The sequence below is a fragment of the Mizuhopecten yessoensis genome, unplaced genomic scaffold (assembly GCF_002113885.1).
Source record: "Mizuhopecten yessoensis strain PY_sf001 unplaced genomic scaffold, ASM211388v2 scaffold716343, whole genome shotgun sequence".
NCBI classification, from domain to species: domain Eukaryota; kingdom Metazoa; phylum Mollusca; class Bivalvia; order Pectinida; family Pectinidae; genus Mizuhopecten; species Mizuhopecten yessoensis.
In genome coordinates this window covers 1-22,513 of record NW_018480069.1, presented here as the reverse complement: position 1 = coordinate 22,513, position 22,513 = coordinate 1, and the positions used below count along the sequence as shown (strand labels likewise).

General features: G+C 35.3%; 1 protein-coding gene across 1 annotated transcript; it reads right to left on the bottom strand.

Annotated features, from left to right (window-relative positions):
* Positions 1-2,122: 2,122 nt before the first annotated feature.
* Positions 2,123-17,496, bottom strand: LOC110443395 (prolyl 4-hydroxylase subunit alpha-1-like). The gene is made up of 13 exons (XM_021487592.1): positions 17,318-17,496; positions 13,669-13,835; positions 12,128-12,432; positions 11,540-11,591; positions 11,086-11,228; positions 10,765-10,929; positions 8,216-8,277; positions 6,872-6,986; positions 6,020-6,073; positions 4,671-4,733; positions 3,552-3,620; positions 2,726-2,822; positions 2,123-2,451 (listed from the first exon to the last, which is right to left on the bottom strand). Exons 1-13 carry the CDS (start codon positions 17,494-17,496, stop codon positions 2,372-2,374), a joined length of 1,551 nt encoding a protein of 516 aa, XP_021343267.1. The 3' UTR covers positions 2,123-2,371.
* Between the last annotated feature and the right edge of the window lie 5,017 nt (positions 17,497-22,513).

Below are 22,513 nucleotides of genomic sequence, written 5' to 3'. Positions count from 1 at the left end.
TAATTTAGTAATTTCTAGGCATAAATGTACTCATTTAAACAGGCAGTATATTTGTACAAGTATCTAATTGGAAATATTCTACTGAAACAAAAGCTGATCTCGACCACAAGGTATGTAAATCCAAATTTCATTTTGCACTTTGCTACAGGTTCTATGATTGGCTCATAGTAGCACATGTGACCCCAAAAACAGCTGTTATTATTAGTATGAACCGTTGTTTTTCCAAGGGACTACTTTTAAAACCTTCCGAATCTCCATTTTTCAGTATTGTCGTTCGAGTGGTCTCCCATTGCAAAAACTTAACTCGCCGTGAAAAAAATGCAATATCTACTGTTTATCATAAATATTTTGTTATTGTATCTTTGTCTTATTTTTCATTAGTTTAAATATAAGGGGTTTTAAAAGAAATATCTTTAATCTTCAGTTGACCATAATCACAACAGTGACAAGTTCTGTCGTCTTACCAAAATCGGATCAGTACCCAAATCGGATCACTTTTTGCAAACATTTTTTGGAATCAATAAATGTGTCAACATATCAGATATAACAATGATGTAGCCTTAACAAAGTAGCCATGCACCATGTTTTGTCTACATGTGGTTATTGTTTAAGTTCAAATATCACCAAAAACGTAATTCAAACTCAAAAGTCAGTGTTTTGTTTACGTTTTTAAAATATGGCGCGTGCTTCGACTGTGCATTCTGTTTTGAACTATAGGAATAAATTCACCCTATAGAAATACATGTTTTCATATAAATTCCGAAAGTCATCATATAAGTGAAACGTCCGCTGGTTGATGAAAGATAGGTTAAGCTGAACTAAACTCTACTCACATAAAGTTAATGCTTGTTTAGCACAAATCACGACACTTCCGTGTTGACACTACTTACATAAAACATCCAGGTAGCTATTCTGTCTCCATACACATTTTATTTAGCGTATTTCTGATCTGTCTGTAAAGTAAAAAGATAAAAAAAATATTATAAGTGAAACGTGGCTATTTTCAGTCATTGACATTTTTTGTCCATGCTAGCTATTTCATTCAAATTCATTTGGTATTTGACTTTTTTTACAGCAATTATAATGTTAACATGCTGACAAAAAAATATTCAATTGAAGGGTAAGATACTGAAAAAGGTTTGATTCGATTTGGCTCCCGACATTCGCAAAAACTGGAAACGCTGATTGGTAACGTCAGAGCGTTCTTTTAATATATCGCGTGAGCCCGGGGTTCGATTGTAAGATCACCCATCGGTATTCTTCCTTTGATACAACTATAGCCTTAATGAATATAATTCATCCTCAGAATTTTCAATGAATTCATAAAATGATGGTTTGGTGATCCGATTTCTCCTCAGACGATATCAATCTGACAAAGCTCACACTGACAATATTTCGATGTCACATATGGGTCCGCACAGTAATCAAATTAGTGGTGATAAAAGGAATTAATCTGGATGTTTCCAGAATTAGAACTGGTATCAACTGAGATGAATTTACTTACACATATACTGTATTATCTATGAATTTCCACGAACATGTCGAACGCGTCATGTAAAGACAAGGCTTGTGCCTGATGTTACACACGCCGCACAGAACAAGGCCTGTGCCTGATGTTACACACGCCGCACAGAACAAGGCCTGGGCCTGATGTTACACACGCCGCACAGAACAAGGCCTGGGCCTGATGTTACACACGCCGCACAGAACAAGGCCTGGGCCTGATGTCACACACGCCGCACAGAACAAGGCCTGGGCCTGATGTTACACACGTCGCACAGAACAAGGCCTGGGCCTGATGTTACACACGCCGCACAGAACAATGTCGATACTACAAACAACCAAACCCCGGGGTTGGAATTATGACACATAACATTCATTCCATGACATACGAATTAAAGTTCTTTCATATTTTTTATCCATGAATGATCCATGACACAAAAAAGTGACGAGTCTAGCTGCTGCGCTTTCCTCAAACCGGTGCCATCCCCGGCCTTTCCGTTCAGACAGATATAATATAGAATATGTTTTCATTATTTCCAAAAATGTTTTTTTTTTTTGTATAAAAAGAAATAACAAAAGTTGTACATTTACTAACGTTTTAATATATAACATATAACCGTAAGAAGTGTACATATAAGTGTAGCATTCTTTATGTACCACTGTTGGTAAACAGAAATATGAACTTGACTCGTACAGAATTTTTAGGCCTGATTCTAATTGTAATAGTGTGATACTCGATAGAAATGATCATTCAAGATCGGAAAAGGGGAAATAACTCTTATGAAGCAAAAATCCATTGTTAGACGTGAACATAATTTAATGAACTGTAATTGTTAACGTCTGCTACAATTAAATAACTGATGAAAAGTCAAAAATGTTCTTCCATTCGATGAGTTTTACATGGTTTCCGGAACATTTGTTCGTGTTCAAGTATCCACTTCGTGGTAACTAAAAGGAAAATAGATGTTCAAGTGTACAATAAAATACGGGAACAATGAATATTAATATCACAAAAGTAAAAACGTAACCAGAAAACCCAATCATGTATTTAAATTGATTAAGGAATTAGGAAAGTAGAACGAATTGAAAAAAAAACCCACTGTGATAACTCACTCGGACAAATATATTCAACTTCAAAGGCATTTGACTCAAAAAATAAAAATGTGATTGTTTTTCTTCCGAATAAGATAAGCAATATGATACAAAGATGTGAAGCGCTTACTCCATTTTGACCCCAGCAGTACCGGACAGGATGCGTGTTGTGATCGATCGTCGAGGTCACCACTGGGCAACAGGTTATACCAGAAGATAGCAGAACCCTAGAATTTAAACCAACCATAACACCAAAAAATGGAATATAAACTTTGATTTTTCTACATCTGTTCATGTAAGAGACAAAATGCACATTCAGTTTGTATGTACATTGTATATGCTGTATACCGGAGTATTTTCGCCCTTTTCGCCCTTTGTAATAAGAGTGAATGTATCATTACAGGGAACAGTAGTAAGCGATATATGGTAAACAAAGTAATCAGATGTTAAAAGTGCAATTAACATTGGGCGAAATTATATTTTACCTGCGTAGGGCGAACATTTGACAGGGCGAAAATTCCAACAATACAGTATCAATATGCTAAAGTTCATCTCTTTATATTATTCTTTGGACGACTCTGTCTTGACTTGTGGTCTATAACCATGACGTCACTAAGGTAATGACATAACAATCAGGAGCGTGCGAGCGACTTACAAATATTTAAGTTTTAGTGAATTCGAATTAACAGAAAATATATAGCAAATTAATATGTTGCATAACCATAAAATACAATATTTCTGTACCATTTAAATAAAGAGAAAGCACAAAAGTTTTCTCTTGTGTTATTGACAATGCTCATAACACCCAATTAAGTCCCCATGTGCACTAACGTCTGGGCAAATAACAGTGATTTATATAATTTGATATAACTTCTTTCATCATTGTAGTAATAACTAAAGTTTCTTTATACGTAACACATTGTTATGACATTTTCATGAACTACAAACTTACTCACTTTGATTGGGAGTATCCTAAGATTTAGTTTAGGGAACACAGTAGCGCCTCCTGCTGCAACAGTGTTGAGCTGAACAAAATGAAATACATACTACACTGATATTTCAACACACATTGCTGAACGAAACAAAGCTACATACTTTTACACTGTGTTCTTCTTAAATGCTGAGCAAAGTATGCTAAGATAAAAACGCAAGATTCATATATAATTATATACAAATACGCAATGCACACTAACGCTGTTTACATCCAAGTACAAAAATGACCATTTAAAGATTACCTACGAGCTTTTAATGTTACAATTTTTTATTTAATAATGTTTTGCTCAACGTACAATACATCAACAATCTTCTGCAAGATATACACGTTATATATAAAAAGTAAACAGATCTTGTCACCGTATTTTGACACCGTACTTCTGTCCTAAAGGGACCCCTTACTTTAATTATCTAAACGTGATTCCCATTTGTTCAGAATTGCTAATATCAAAATTAAGCAAAATATGCAATCCCATTTTTTAGGATTAGTGTTTTTTCCAACATCCAAACGATTTCCCGTGCTTTATTTGCAAATGTCTATTTGTCAAGTTACATGTATTTTATTTTTTTCTAAATATATTCAATCAGTTTTCTCCCCAATTGGTGTACCCCTTCTACCTCCGGATGGCTAACGCACCTACCTCAAAAAAAGCTGCTTAAAAAATTCTATCAACAGGCCACCACAAAAACATGTCATTTTAAAGATGTATGCATATTTCATGTATTTAGACGTCCCCGCCTTTCTTTAATTAGTAGATATATAATGTAATTTCAGTCATCAATATTCAATTGTTTGCATTTGCACATGGAACAAACATTACCAATTGAAATATGGGTAAGTCAATGAAGAAAATATTGACTGGTAGATGATCTAGCAACTCATGATTTAAACTCATTAGACATTGTCCAATGTAATATAAAACAAATGACTAAACAACGGCTTGGCACAGCTGTATAATTCTAAACAAAGGAACCCTAACACTGATTGATGAAAGATATGTTAAGCTGAACTAAACTCTACTCACATAAAGTTAATGCGTGTTTAGCACAAATCACGACACTTCCGTGTTGACACTACTTACATAAAACATCCAGGTAGCTATTCTGTCTCCATACACATTATCTTTAGCGTATTTCTGATCCGACTGTAAGGTAAAAAGATAAAAGAATTAAGTGACACGTGGCTTTTTTCAGTCATTGACATTTTTTGACCATGCTAGCTATTTCATTCAAATTCATTTGGTATTTGACTTTTTTTACAGCAATTGTATAAGACGGTATGTTGTTGTTGTATTAACTATATTTTGCCGGACAACCTAACATGAGAAGATTTGTTTAATGACAAGATGGGGAATTTGTCTGAGGCCTCTGGGATATATTAATATTCCCTGTACCACTTCTAAAAACTATAACTACGTATATAAACCAGCTTTTTCCGGCATGAGTTATCAATTCTAAAGTATACTAAAACATACTCACATATAACACATCATAGAGGCGTAAATAGTGTCCCCCAAATGAAACATACTCACATATAATACATCATAGTGGCGTAAATAGTGTCCCCCAAATAAAGCATACACACATATAAACATCATAGTGGCGTAAATAGTGTCCCCCAAATAAAACATACTCACATATAACACATCATAGAGGCGTAAATAGTGTCCCCCAAATGAAACATACTCACATATAATACATCATAGTGGCGTAAATAGTGTCCCCCAAATAAAACATACTCACAGACAACGCGTCATAGTGGCGTAAATATTGTCCCCCAAATAAAACCTACTCACATATAACACATCATAGTGGCGTAGATAGTGTAACAAAAATAAAACATACTCACAGACAACGCATCATAGTGGCGTAAATAGTGCCCCCCCAAATAAAACATACTCACATATAAACATCATATTGGCGTAAATAGTGTCCCCAAAATAGAACATACTCACGCGCAACGCATCATAGTGGCGTAAATAGTGTCCCCCAAATAAAGCATACACACATATAAACATCATAGTGGCGTAAATAGTGTCCCCAAAATAGAACATACTCACACGCAACGCATCATAGTGGCGTAAATAGTGTCCCCCAAATAAAACATACTCACATATAACACATCATAGTGGCGTAGATAGTGTCCCCCAAATAAAACATACTCACAGACAACGCATCATAGTGGCGTAAATAGTGTCCCCCAAATAAAACATACTCACATATAACACATCATAGTGGTGTAAATAGTGTCCCCCAAATAAAACATACTCACACATAACACATCATAGTGGCGTAAATAGTGTCCCCCAAATAAAACATACCCTCACATAACAGATCATAGTGGCGTAAATAGTGTCCCCCAATTAAAACATACTCACAGACAACACATCATAGTGGCGTAGATAGTGTCCCCCAAATAAAACATACTCACATATAACGCATCATAGTGGCGTAAATAGTGTCCCCCAAATCCATAATTCACCACCTGGGAAACATAATTCACACGCTTTTGTTAACGGTTGTGTGTTGGTAATAATGGTTACCATCAAATATTTAAGCGTACGTTCAGACAAGATATCATTGAAATATCAGAAAGTGAAACGGGGGCGGTGGTATAACAAATTAAAGGATTTGTTATCAGTCCTGTCGGCCAGGAGAGGAGTAGCTTGTTCCCTAGTCCGAATTATTCTGTCGTTTTGTCGACTTTTTATATCGGTCTAGGGGTAATCGACGCCAGACCGATATCAAGTAAAAAGTCAATAAAACGTCAGAATTATTCGGACTACTTGTTTCCATGAAAAAAGCCATCAGTCCGCTGGAAAATCTCGCTGCTGAACTCGTAAAAGAAAATGTCATCATCAATTAAATTATTGTCACGATTTCATCCTCAGTGTATTTCATATTGGCCTTTAATAGTCGTTAAGTCGTTATATTTACAAAATGTGTTCCAAAATAGTTCTTCCAATATATATACAGGTCACGTAATTAGAAGGGAGACGATGACGTTAGTGTATAGTACGAAAAGGTAAATACGACTCATTTTCGCAACATTATTAATTATTATGAGCAAATTCTGTTTATCAGTTCCTTTTGCAAGTATTAAAAAAAATGTCTAGTCGACTTTTTAAATCATATGGTCGTTTTACGTAGTAAAATATTTTTCGTAACAGTGATCGACAGATTTATTTGTCTCATTAACAACAGGGTCCTACAGTACGAACGAATAATGTGTTCCCTTTAAAATACATTCATCAGATGTTTTATCTTACATGTTATGTCTTACTTGAAAGTATTCAGATGTTACTGTTTCCTCTCGATAGACTGTATCCAGTCGTGTTAGAAGTTCAATTCTCTTCTCTAGCTTTTTGGAAACATCTTTTGAAGGTTCTATCCAGGAACTGTTACAAAGATAGCATAGTCATACCTATTAAACTAAAATTTAAAAGCCATTTCAGTATTGTGTGTATAAATACCTATATAACATTCTTTCTGGAAGTCCATGTCTGCCATGTCTGCCATGTCTGCCATGAAGACTAAGCAATTGCAATAATTGTGAGCAGGTGTATTAATAGGTGCGAGCGCAACTTTTGTTTTCCTGGACAATAGACGTCGAACTTCTTAAAGGGACATCACATGAAGAGCCATAATTTTTTAATGAATGTAGGTGTTGTATGCACTTCCACTTATGTTACCTCGCTATCCCCATATTCATAGTCCGTTCCAAATGTCCAGTTTGATCACCTGAATTGTTCGGGAGAGCCCCGTTAAATATAGCGCCAGTTACGACAGGTGACGATTTTGAAACGAGGCAGTAAACACAGGTGGTCTGACTGAGATGCAAAGTTTCCAAAGGGGCCCCATTGAGAGGGGCCGTCAGGCATTTCACTCGCTGACATTTCCCACGGCAAGTCATGTTGTTTACAATGAAATGGCGTGTTGTGCGCATGCGTTATTAGATCTGACGCAAACAACTGCAGAACAGACTGTCTGACCAGACAGGATAAGGAATCTCTCTTCTATTAGTAATAGCAAAATCCGACCGTTATTTGCCATTAAGAGACTCACTTGATATATTCATGAAGTATTTTCAAAAAAAAGTCACAAAAATATACTTCACCGTGATGTCCCTTTAACGGGGTATGGGTAAAAAATGATTAGTTAAGTTGTTACTCGTCCGCCTCTAAAACCTTTGTGTTCGTTGGGAGAGATATATTTTGGATGTCGCAACTGTTCTCAAAAAAATCAATAAAAACAAGACTGTTAAAAAACTAATAAAGAAATATCATTACCATATACAGCGTTTACTTTGTCCAATGATATTATGTATATTCTTACAAAGTATCAGGTGTGTTAACAGAAACATCACATGACCGCACTTTGCATAGCTTTGATGTTTGTCTAAAGAACAGTAAAATGGACATACCCGGGCTGGTATTTTTTTTTTTTTTTTTTAGGCTAAAGTTCTTTATTAACTTTGAGTCTTGCGACTCATCAGTGTAACACATATACATGATATATATATATATATATATATATATATATACTCTCTCATAACATTGACAAATATCGAAAATACTAATAAATACACAGACGAGACAAAACACTCGGAGAGCATAACTACACTTACGTTTCACTAATTCTGCCAGGAAAATGTTGTCCGGCCTTTCCAAGGACATCGGAAGGCGTTAACTACACAAAAGAAGATATATACTAAAATCGGAGAAGCCTATTATTTCTGACTTGAGTTTTACGGTAGACTAGTCACAAAATGATAAATGAGCGAGCATTGTCAAACTATATGACTAATGACAATTTACATACATGTTAAGGACTTCCCACCCTTCGTAATACACATGTTTTTAGTCACCCATGGGTGAACCCCGGCGGGGACTATTAATTTCGGTTTCAGTCCCACATTTTGACATCTGTTGCCGACTACAATGACGAGCTTTCGTGTGTTTGCTTCTGTCGCTAATTATAAGCTCTTCGATAACTCAGATATCCATTTCCTTTAACAAAGGAATAGATCTAAAAAAAAAACCTAAAGGCGTTCCTAATTTCAAACTGAAGATGTTCCGAATATGAATCAGGCACCTTTGAAGTTCCCGAAGGGTAGACTGTAATATTATATATTGCTATTGAATGATTTAGAAATGTATGTCTGACCAACGACTATATTGGTAACATTTCTTTTTAAACCAATAAAAATGTTGTATTAAGATGTTCAGGTAGAAAAGCTGAATAACGTCTCTTTTTCTTTATCATTACACGCCAAGGCTCGCGCTTTGGGTCGCCACTGGCTCCATGATCGGCGAAAATGTCGATGAGGGGCTTTTATTTATAAATGGCAAGGTCAGGTATTGGAACTCTTTTGGCTCATTCCCCGAACATCAACTCTGGAGAATTGAAAGGAAGGTGTTTATATAGGAAACCTTTGAAGTTTAGTTATAGCCTGTTTCAACTAAGAATGTCAACTCATTTTGTAGATATGATACTAGGTTCAATAATAAATGGATAAAAAGTTTTTTATTTCCTACATACATGTATAACTGTAATACACATTTAATACAGAACTAAGTAATAGAAAATAATCATTAAATATTAATTTTTACATTATATGAAAAAGAAAAATAACATTACATTATATGAAAAACAAAATTCCTTAAATTAAGCCACATTGATACTAATGTCAGCAACAAAATACAGTTTCTATTCTTACATATAACAGTAATACACATTTAATACAGCACTAAAAGATAGCCATTATTAAACATAAATATAAACAGTAAACCTTTCTGGAGCTAAAGTAGATGAAGAATTTTGCATAAATCATGATGATTTTAGTTGGAATAGATTTTTGGAATTCAGAAGTTTTGCCAAAAAGTATAATATCTTCCTTTATTTCGAATGTTTGGTCAGTTTTTAAGTATATCCTTCTACGTATGTCTTGCCAGAAGTTATTTGTTATTTGACACTGTTAAAAAAGTTGTTCTATAGTTTGTTTGCTTTCTTGGCATAAATAACATAAATCACATTGTTTGATTCCAATTATTTTCAAATAATGATTTAGTGGAAGTATTCTTGAAAGAAGCCTGAAAGTGACCCATTGAATGCTAGTTTTAACTCCATATATAAAGTTTTCCACCCTCACTATAGTCTTGAACAATTGTTGAGCGTTTTATTCTATCAATTGGTGATTGCCAGACAAAATTATATTTTCTTTTTGTTCAATGATTGAATTATGTCTCTACTTGGAGTAGGGAGAGATATAATATAAAAGTTTTGAGTTTCCAAATGGTGTAAAAATGCATTTTAACCCTGTAACACATGTCTTTTACCTGAATAAAATTACGATTATTAGTATTAAGATCCCTATAAAATGCAAATGCATGTGCGTGCAAGTGTTAACGGCATACCATGCGATAGCCTATGGTTACTGTATGTACCTGACATGTAAACTGGCCATGCGTAAGCGGGCTATGGAATAATGTCCAAAGTTTACATGATTGAAAGTAATTTTGATCCATAAATTCAATTGACAATTTAAACATCATAATTTAATTTATTTCCATCGTTTTTATTATAGTGAAGAAAACAAGTGTCATTGTATAAATGCTATCCCTCTGCAAAAAGTTCCGTTTTTTTTCAAGGTAGACAACTCTCATCAGGATCAAAATGATTTCAAAATGTAAAATAAATGAAGTATAAAGACTTTGTGTATATTTGGTTAATTTTTTCACTCTTTTTGTATGAAACTATGTGCCCTGTTTGCTTTTAGCTTGTATATAATAACTTATGTCCATACAATATCAATAAAAAACACTTTGTGTAACGTGTTCCAGATATTTTATGACAAATAAAATATGTGTAGGGTTAATTAGCAATGCTTCTTTTCATTACTTTATTGTTGTAATAGTTTTGAACAATGCCACACATTTTAAAATGTGAAAGTGTTAAATTTGACCAAAAAAAATCATTGCGGCAAAGATTAGAAGCAATATATTAAACATTGTTAATAAATGTGAAGTTCGAATTTATACGTTTAGCAAATATAGACTTTACGGGCAAAGGACGAATGTGTGACTGGGCAAAAATTCCCCGGGATACCGTATGAAGTGATTCAGTGGTCGATAACATTTTTAGGGAGGTGGGGGTGGTGAGTCAAATGAAATTTACATCAGGCTTGGAGAAATCCTGAAGCTGTGAAATCTCCGCGTCTGATATGACGTCATGGAACCTGGATATTCGTGGTATGTAGCTCAGTACCTCCTCTTTACCTGTGTAGTAGGGGATTCTTGTCACTTTGTTGTAACAATGCAGGACGGGTATAGCTTGGTTTGTCTGAAAGTAATAATTTGACTGATTGAGCAAGCTAAGCACTTAGTTTTACGATCATCAGAGTTCTCGTTTTTCTCACTCTGTTGATAAGATAAATTGTATCCAAAAATAGAAAAACGACGATAATTATAAGTATTCATTGGATCGGCATAATAGTACCTGTATGTTTCCCCGACACAAATTTTCGTAGATTTTACTCAAAAATGAGGTTGGACCCTTTCTCTTCTTAAACGGCCTATCGTTCCCTGCCTTCTCGGCCTTTTGTCTGACGATCTTGACCAGGTTTTCTAGAGGCCGGGAACCTAGGTTACAGAATATTTAAACTCACATATTGGATTTGATACAGTTCAATGTATCAACACATTAGTGAATAAAGATTAATGATGATTCACAATGTTTTGATAAGACTTTTTAGGTTAAACTTAACATTGAAAAATATTGAAATCACAATTTGCGTTTTCAATTTCACGTTTTGAGATTTATTTCCCCACGTATCATTCACTCGATAACACTTCGTTAGATACTATCCGTTGATTCGTGAGAACAAGTAAAGATCAGTGCGATTGGAATAATATTGAAACAATATAAATTATGTATTTATGATAATACTTACTTATCTTCTGTAAATCTGTAAAAATACTCAGTGATTTCCATGCAAAATCTTCCTATTTTCATAGAATAAAAATAAAAAATGTATGAAAAAGGTAACATGAAATCAAAGAATTCTTTACAAGAAATCTCTTTATATGTACCGTCGGCATGTCTCAAATTCTCACAATAAAGAAGCTATACAACTACTACCTGAATTAAATTAAGTTCCAGCATTTTACGGCTATATATTTCCATGTAAGTAATAATTAAAGTCATGCACTGATAATAGCATACGTGTCGTCCTGAATTTGACATAGAAACCTTACTTACCACATATACCATGATATGTAGTAAAAGGACAGTTTTCTTTGATCAGTTGACTTGTATTAGCATCTCATAAACAATCGCACGGGCATAATTGCTTAAAAATGACCACAATGGCCAAGACGTTTTTGGAGGTGGAGGTAACGCTAGTGAAACTCCCACCTGTCGGACACACTTGAAATATTGTCATTGGTTTTGTGTCATTATGGATAACTACTTAAAGATTAACATTTATGTATCCAAAAGTGAACCCTGTCTCCATTCCCCCATATCACTGTTGCCTTACCATATAGTAAGTCATAGCCAGCTTGTACAGTACAGATTCCTTCTCGGTGACGTCATCCAACTCCAGGTATGCTTCGTACCATTCAATCTGATCCTCTGCTTTAAGATAGATTCCTATATTGATGACATCTGAAGTAGTCAGTGGGGATGCAGTTTTGTTCAAAATGGTCCCGGACATCAGAGTTTTGAGATCCAGTTTGTAGGTTTGATGAAGTCTACATAATCCTTGCGCAGAAATATTGACGTCATCTCTACCTGTCCAGATACCATCTACGTCTATTACCTCATTCCAGTAGGAAAGGAAATCTGAAGCAAAATAACTGAATGAACAATGTTATAATATAATATAATGTTAAAGTCTGCAAATTGAAGCCATCATTGCATCTTGTATCAAGGTTTTACTTTGGCAAGTGTCGAGTCGGTCTGGAAACGTTGCGACAAGTATATTGTTTGTATAAAGTAAAACAAACTGTTAAAGAATTAAGGATTGAAGACCCCAATACATCTTTAATTTAATGTTTTATACATTTGCAGATTATGATGCTGCGTATAAAGTTGTTCTAACAATTGCAAAATCCTTTCCTAATGCGTGCATTAATCCTTCCAACGAAGAACGATTTTGCCTTTTATATTTTAAGAAAGTCTTTTAAAATTTATCCACAAATATCGGACGTAAATTTGTTTGTTTTTATCTTTCCATTTTAAAGTTGTCGAGTTTGGTGCATATCTGTAGAATTTGCCTCTTTATTTTGCTTTCATTTTTATAAAAAAAAATATGCAATTACGGTAAAACCTCGATATAATGTCCCTTGTTTCATTTGCCACCTCACTGACCGCCAACATATTTAAAGGATCCCGTTTTGTCTTATTGTTAAGAATTCCTTTTTATCATCTATATACATGTACTACTTGATACCACCTACCGGTAGCATGATAAATCCATTATCATTGGTTGTCAGTATGAGAGGAAGTTGAGAACGACTTGAGAACGGATTTTCCCATTCTCCAGCACTTGGGATCGTATTTTCTCAAAAAAGAACGTCTGCTCGGCCCAGATGATGTCCGAAACCGGAAATAGTGATCACAGAAAAGTGATCAGCGTAAGAAAATAGTCCGTCATAAACATACCATTTCAGGTGTTAATATACATATGGAAAAGCCAATTTTGTATTCCTCCGCGCAAAAATTATATTTGTTTACGTTTGTCACAGACGATCGTTCACCATCGAGCTTATAAGTCGTTTGGAAAACATGGTGTTTAGTTGAGTTTTTTAAATGGAGATCAATATATAAGGTAGTAGTATATAGATGATAAATAGTTTATCATACAGTATGTTCAGAGTTTTCGTTCGAACGACAAACCCTGAAAATACAGTGTGATAATCTATAAATATGTTTAACTCAATTTATCACCAAACCTCTTTATAACGCCAAATATTGGCTGTATAAATGGTGGCGGTATAACGAGGTTTTACTGTACGTAATGACATTGCTAGTGCAGTCATTAGTCGACTGTTAGTTTCTTCCGAGGACAATTCTTACCCAGCGTCGCCTTGGTAGGAACAACTGTACTACTTTTGATGTTCTGCTCGACCTTTTTCCAACCGTTTGCTGTCCGCTCGACCAATTGGAAAGCATTAATAGGATGACCAATCCATTCTGTGACGTTGTCGATTCCGGATCTCTTTTCTTTTATATTGTCAAGAAAGCTTGGAAAAATACGGTTTTGATCAATGTTTGACATAAATACAAAAGGTAATTATTAGACCTAATGAATACATCCGTTATTACTTTTACGCAAGCAGCTTAGTGCTGAACATAACCTATTCAGCGTTAACACTTCAATATCGTCACAAATGTGGTATTTCAGAAAAAATCGATCCATGTTTATTACATTTATTCCACTTTCGCTCTCTGCAACTCTGGATATGTCGTAGCAAATTTAAAGCACGCGGCTAGCTATTTGATTGGTCTCAGGTAACGACTGACACATCACTAGGCTGATACCTGTCCTGTGAAGATAACAGAGGAGCGACGCCCGACTTCAAAGCCAGTAAGTTATACCGTTACGCGACCGCGAGATTCATCAAAGTGTCCAACTATAGTCTTCTTGTCTTATCGTCAAGGTGGCGCACACTAAACATTCAATTTTGCTATGACATATTTCAAGTGTGCAGAAAGCGAAAGTGAGCGTAACCCTGGAGTGTCAAGGAAGTCCCAATACATGTTTTGTCGAATTTTAACAGGCTACTTTCGCTGTTGAAAAAGCGCACTCGCAATATTTGCATATAAAAGACAATTTACACTATCATAATTTGGTTCAATACTTATATTAAAGCACCCACAATATATACAATAGATGACAATTTACGATATCATTATTTAACGCAAAAGTAAAATTGCGCAAACACAAAATATGCTTTAGATGACAATATACGCTATCATATTTTAGCGTAGTACTTAATTTTGCGCACCCACAGTATAAGCAAAGGATGAAAATGTACGCTATCATAATATAGAAATTAGTTATATTAGCGTGCCGACAATATTTGCAAAGAATGAAAACTTACGCTGTCATAATTAAGTTCAACAGTTATTTTAGAGCACCGGCAATATATACAAAAGATGACAGTTTACGATATCATTATTTAACACATTATCTTAATTTGCGCACCCACAATATATGTTATAGATGACAATTGACGTAATAATTCAATAAGTGCATCCATAATTAATGCAATACATGTCAATTTACGCTATTATAAGATAAGGTGTATTTAAATAGCGTACCCACAATATATACAAAAGATGACAATTAACCCTATCTTAATTTTACGCAATGGTGATAGTTAAAGTGAAAACAGTGCTAAAATAAGACTGCTGCCAATATCCTTTCTCTTCTTCTCTCAGTTTGTCGTTTTTTTCAATTTCAATTTCAACAGATTTTATTGACTTTATTTATGACAATTGGATTGGACATCAGGCTAGGCCTATTTAAGTCCTTTCCAAACTTATTTACAAACATTACATGTATTCTGTCATAACAATCCAATTAAACAGTGCATGGGAGATAACTCCAATCTAGCTTGTGAAATGAACATTTTTCAACTTTTATTCAATCATTTTCTGTTTATGTTTGGATATCAACAATTAAATAAATCATGTACATTTGTTGACAACCCATCCCTACATAAAATGCAAGGAATACAGGCCCAAAGTTTGTCGTTTGCATTGCCGATATACGCGTCAATGAGAACGTCACAATTAATACCATGTATATAGTGACCATAGAGACATTTCACTTACACAAGGAATCGTTTGTATATTCTTACTGCGAAATGCAACACTATTACATAAAGGTCCATTCGAGGGCTGAATGTCTTTTGTTTAGGTTAATGGTAAGCAATTTCCCATAAACGCTAATTACAAAGTAGGGGAATCGAATTAACAGTGGATGGATTATCCAAGCTCGACTAATGCAAAATAAGAAAAGTTCAATAAATTACTGTTTTATGGTTTAAATGAAAAAATAGGAGTATACAAACTTGTGCATAAAACTTTATTTCGAATTCAAAAGTGGTTGATACTAGAGCAAAACATGAAAACGGACATATTTTACCAATGAGCCTTTGAAAAGGGGCATGGAAAATAATAGTAGGTATTTTGTAATGTCATGTAACCTCTAGTCGATCCGTCATAGGTCACATTCAAGTAGCGTCACCTCATAAAAATGAGAATCGGAATAGAGACAACGAAATCCAATACACACTTACTAGCAAAATCAATACCGTCGACATTAAATAGAATAGAATATTTCCAAATGAGTTCATGATGGAAACCATGCAACTTACAGATATTATTCATCAAACTGCATTTTCGGAACCCAGTATATTTGTTTTGTCATTTCCATGTTACTGCTTAGAAAATTGATGTAACACCCGCACACATGCGATGTAGAAGTAAGGAGAGTCTACCATGTTGGTCGTTTAGTAAGAAAATATTGAATGAAGCTGCTGATGTACAGGAGTTTGTAGTGGTCTTGCTTTCAACTTCCGGAATATATGTTCGGAATGTTTTATTATTCAAAACCAACACATATCTGAAAGCAAAACAGGAGAGCTTCACAAGGACTTTGGTATCAGTACCAATAAACTCTTTGATGAATCTAGCATCGTATGAAACAAAACCAAGCAGACCAAAAGTATGACTTAGCTATCACCAGGAATGTGTTAACAGCTTGCTTGGAAAACTTGCTATCGAACTTTTCAAAGCTATCTTCAGTCATTTCAGTCCTTTGTCTTATTTAATTTCTTTTGATATTTTAATTTCAGTAGTTTACAACAATATATTTTGCCTATCTGCGAAACAAAGCTTTCGTTATACATGTAAGTGAACGAATGCGTTTCTTCAGGTCAATGGTAAGAGTTATGATTTTTAACAGGGGGAAAAGACAAATTTCTGATAGAAGAAATATGTTTCAGAATAAAACGAGTGTAGAGATTAATCCAGTGCCACGGTCAGATACCGTGCAGGTAGGGCGTAAGAATTGTACCTGCTGCCCCCATTGCATGATCGTAAGAGGCGACTATATTTGGGACACCCCCCCCCAAAAAAAAAACACACACACACTCACTTCACGCATGCATCACGCACAAAGGGGAGGCCGTCTTTAAATGACCTTAGCTGTTAATAGGACGTTAATTCAATGAAACAAACAAACAAACAAACAAACAAAGCCACGGTCCGACAGTGTAAGACGTCCTTCTACCTCGGGTAACAATGGATACTACATCTTACCAGTGCTAGTACGATAACAAATATTTCTATTTCTACTCAAGTTGGACACATTGAAACTACCAAATCATGTTTGTTTCATTTGTCCATGAAGTTGACCAGAGTCACATTGCATATGCGTATTGATACATATTTACAGACTTTGCAAGAGGAAATAGCTCTTACGTTTATTGCATTTATCAATCTGGGNCTGGGGTTTTTTTTTTTTTTTTTTTTTTTTTTTTTTATTTAGTCATTATAGTGCTGTATTGCAATATCAGTTTACTCTATATCACTGTATAATGGTCCTCCAATGATGGACTATAATTTTACAATTCCATTTTGGAATAAATTACTGATATACATGTATATCCTTTAAAAAACATCAGTCATACCATTAAATCATACAGGACAGTACCTTTTTACAGTTTCGTCCACATGTGAATGGTTGGCTAAGGTCGTCGTGACGTAATGGTCAAGTGCATCTACTAAGTGTCCTTCCTTGTAATAGACAACGGTCATTTTATACACTGATTGAGACACCTCTGCCCCAATAACTGCCGAAAACATCAAAACAGCATACCAGTTTAGTGCCATATCTGGTTTTGTAACTGCCTGGTTCAATGATGATCACGTGACAGTTAGCCACATATGCTACCTGTTACCAAATGCACGTTTGATGGAGCGTTTGTGGTGAACTGATTAGCTGATCCATCAATATTGAAAACCAGCAGTGAATGTGTACAGGTATACACTGCAAGTTCCGGTAGTATGTGAATGATATACTGTTGGCAAGATACTTTAGTATTCTTAAAATTCTTTTGGACTTCAGTAACAAGTGAGATTGTGACTTTGACCAATTATAGGGCCACATTGACACTAGTTTAAAAACAAAAAAAGATTACAAAGCTTAAAATTTTGCCAACAAGAAACCTTAAACGGAGACAACTGAAAAGTACAAAGATAAGTAAAACAGGTATCAGGAAGGACAGACGTTTTTGTTTCACCCGCAAAATACACTGTAATTCAGTTTCAAGGTCAAAACAAAGTAATGAAGTATATTCTGGCCATTTACAGCTGACATATTAATGGATCGTAATTTCGATGTCGAGAATCTAAGGAAGTCCAGAGTTGGAGGGAAGGCAGCAGGGTGGTGCAGTTAGTGGTGCTGGCCGATGCACTGGCAGCGTATTGCAAATGTGGACACCCACTTCAACTGTCACATGCTACGGTATCAAGACCTTTGGTCTATAGCAATAATTGAGGTAATAAACATATATTTGTTTATTTGTTTATTTCATCAACAATAATCATTATACATAGAGTGTAACACACACACACACACACACACACACACACACACACACCCCACACATGTATGTACACTTCTCCGTCGCATCACTGACTTGAGATAATCTAATTCCAGGGTCGTATATAACATGTTTGTGATATCGGAGGTGTTACTGTAGGTCGAAACAGGACATCAGTTGTCAGTTGGTAGATTCTATCCATGATGCTGCATTAACAATTATAGTTTCATAGTGACTGTCCAATTGATATTTTGGAACTTAGTTTCTCCTCAACACGCATGTTGAAGATACAAGGTAAAAATTGTGTTTCCTGTTTCCTAACCAGCCAAACATGTTGGACTCTGGTAAACTGTTTGATTATAGTCATTAAACTTTGGGTTATCCGGACTCTATTATGTTAATCTACCCTTTTACCTGATCTCATGCCTTCTATAAACTAGTGAATCTACTTTACTGTAAACCTCTGTCATATTTAATACTTATAATGAGACATTATACGAGATAATTTTCCTTTGACTTAGTTGTTGTGTATGTCCCTAATTATATAAACATTAATAATAGCAACACAAACAGCGCTAACATCCACTATTAGTACATCCGGAATTGGTTACCGTATTCGATATCCATTGATATGCATTAGTATGTACTTGCGTATGTTGCACCGCCATCTTTGTCGGCATGGTTTTTGTTGCTGTTGTCCTGTCGGACATAACAATAGTAATCTGTTATGTGTTTGTACAAGTCATTTGTTCTGCTCATATCAGTGATGATAAATGAAATGATAATCGAACTTATCTTAAGAATTTCTTATCACCACTACACGTGAAAATATTCAATTTTTTATTATTGTTGATTTATGAAAATGCGTGCAAATAATGAAATATGAACAAAATAAAGCATGTACACACGTATTCTTAGTTATGAAAACTTTCAGAATTGATGTTTTAGGAGACTCCCTACAAACGAGTGTTAGTTTATTGTATAAAGATGTGGACTAGGAAAAATTATCTAACTGACGGGAAAATCATAAAATCTTACAGTTCCACAAAATGTATCATACGAAAACTCCATCCTATCTCTCAAACTTAATCACAGGGAAAGTATCAGATAGTCATATGCATAATACTACGATGTGTTATATGTGAGTAGGTTTTATTTGGGGGACACTATTTACGCCACTATGATGTTTAACTGTGAGTAGGTTTTGTTTGAGGGACACTATTTACGCCACTACGATGTGTTATATGGGAGTATGTTTTATTTGGGGGACACTATCTACGCCACTATGATGTACTATATGTGAGTACGTTTTAATTGGGGACACAATTTACGCCACTATGATGTTTATATGTGGGTAGGTTTTATTTTGGGGAAGCTATTTCCGCCCCTCTGATGTACTATATGTGAGTATGTTTTATTTGGAGGACACTATTTACGCCACTATGATGTTTAACTGTGAGTAGGTTTTGTTTGAGGGACACTATTTACGCCACTACGATGTGTTATATGTGAGTATGATGTATTTCGGGGACACTATTTACGCCACTATGATGTTTATATGTGAGTAGGTTTTGTTTGGGGGGCACTATTTACGCCACTACGATGTGTTATATGTGAGTATGATGTATTTCGGGGACACTATTTACGCCACTATGATGTACTATATGTGAGTATGTTTTAATTGGGGACTCAATTTACGCCACTATGATGTTTATATGTGAGTAGGTTTTGTTTGGGGGGCACTATTTACGCCACTACGATGTGTTATATGTGAGGATGATGTATTTGGGGGACACTATTTACACAACTATGATGTGTTATATGTGGGTTGGTTTTATTTGGGGACACTATTTACGCCACTATGATGTGCTATATGTGAGTATGTTTTATTTGGAGGACACTATTTACGCCACTATGATGTTTATATGTGGGTAGGTTTTATTTTGGGGAAACTATTTACGCCACTCTGATGTACTATATGTGAGTATGTTTTATTTGGAGGACACTATTTACGCCACTATGATGTTTAAATGTGAGTAGGTTTTGATTGAGGGACACTATTTACGCCACAACGATGTGTTATATGTGAGTATGATGTATTTCGGGGACACTATTTACGCCACTATGATGTTTATATGTGGGTAGGTTTTATTTTGGGGAAACTATTTACGCCACTATGATGTGCTATATGTGAGTATGTTTTATTTGGAGGACACTATTTACGCCACTATGATGTTTAAATGTGAGTAGGTTTTGATTGAGGGACACTATTTACGCCACAACGATGTGTTATATGTGAGTATGATGTATTTCGGGGACACTATTTACGCCACTATGATGTGTTATATATTTGGGGGACACTATTTACGCCACTATGATGTGTTATATATTTGGGGGACACTATTTACGCCACTATGATGTTTATATGTGAGTAGGTTTTGTTTGGGGGGCACTATTTACGCCACTACGATGTGTTATATGGGAGTATGTTTTATTTGGGGGACACTATCTACGCGTCTATGATGTGTTATATGTGAGGATGTTTTATTTGGGTGACACTATTTACGCCTCTATAATGTGTTATATGTGAGTATGTTTTATTTTGGGGACACTGTTTACGCCGCTATGATGTATTATATGTGACTATGTTTTATTTTGGGGTCACTATTTACGCCACTATGATGTACTATATGTGAGTATGTTTTATTTGGAGGACACTATTTACGCCACTATGATGTTTATATGTGGGTAGGTTTTATTTTGGGGAAGCTATTTCCGCCCCTCTGATGTACTATATGTGAGTATGTTTTAATTGGGGACTCAATTTACGCCACTATGATGTTTATATGTGAGTAGGTTTTGTTTGGGGGGCACTATTTACGCCACTACGATGTGTTATATGTGAGTAGGTTTTATTTGGGGGCCACTATTTACGCCACTATGATGTGTTATATATTTGGGGGACACTATTTACGCCACTATGATGTTTATATGTGGGTAGGTTTTATTTTGGGGAAGCTATTTCCGCCCCTCTGATGTACTATATGTGAGTATGTTTTATTTGGAGGACACTATTTACGCCACTATGATGTTTATATGTGAGTAGGTTTTGTTTGGGGGACACTATTTACGCCACTACGATGTGTTATATGTGAGGATGATGTATTTGGGGGACACTATTTACACAACTATGATGTGTTATATGTGGGTTGGTTTTATTTGGGGACACTATTTACGCCACTATGATGTACTATATGTGAGTATGTTTTATTTGGAGGACACTATTTACGCCACTATGATGTTTATATGTGAGTAGGTTTTGTTTGGGGGGCACTATTTACGCCACTACGATGTGTTATATGTGAGTATGATGTATTTGGGGGACACCATTTACGCCACTAGCCACTATGATGTGTTATATGTGAGTAGGTTTTATTTGGGGGACACTGTTTACGCCACTATGATGTATTATATGTGACTATGTTTTATTTTGGGGACACTATTTACGCCACTATGATGTTTCAATGTGAGTAGGTTTTGTTTGAGGGACACTATTTACGCCACTACGATGTGTTATATGGGAGTATGTTTTATTTGGGGGACACTATCTACGCCACTATGATGTACTATATGTGAGTACGTTTTAATTGGGGACACAATTTACGCCACTATGATGTTTATATGTGAGTAGGTTTTGTTTGGGGGACACTATTTACGCCACTACGATGTGTTATATGTGAGTATGATGTATTTGGGGGACACTATTTACGCCACTATGATGTGTAATAAATTAGTATGTTGTATTTGGGGGACACTTTTTACGCCACTATGATGTGTTATATGTGAGTATGTTTTATTTTGGGGACACTATTGACGCTATTATGATGTGTTATATGTGAGTATGTTTTATTTTGGGGACACTATTTACGCCACTATGATGTGTTATATGTGAGTATGTTTTATTTGAGGGACACTATTTACACCACTATGATGTGTTATATTATATGTGAGTATGTTTTATTTGGGGGACAATACTTACGCCACTATGATGTATTATATGTGAGTATGTTTTATTTGAGGGACACTATTTACACCACTATGATGTGTTATATGTGGGTAGGTTTTATTTGGGGGACACTATTTACGCCACTATGATGTTTATATGTGAGTAGGTTTTATTTTGGGGACACCATTTACGCCACTATGATGTGTTATATGTGAGTATGATGTATTTGGGGGACACCATTTACGCCACTAAAATGTGTTATATGTGAGCAGGTTTTATTTTGGGGACACTATTTTCG

Coding starts and splice junctions, on each gene's coding strand:
- LOC110443395 (XM_021487592.1), bottom strand. CDS start 17,496: ATGGCACTAAACTGGTATGCTGTTTTGATGTTTTCGGCAGTTATTGGG. Junction 6,987..8,215: donor CCTGGCAGAATTAGTGAAAC/GTAAGTGTAGTT, acceptor TCTTTGTAACAG/TTCCTGGATAGAACCTTCAA. Junction 2,823..3,551: donor TTAGGATACTCCCAATCAAA/GTGAGTAAGTTT, acceptor TTTAAATTCTAG/GGTTCTGCTATCTTCTGGTA.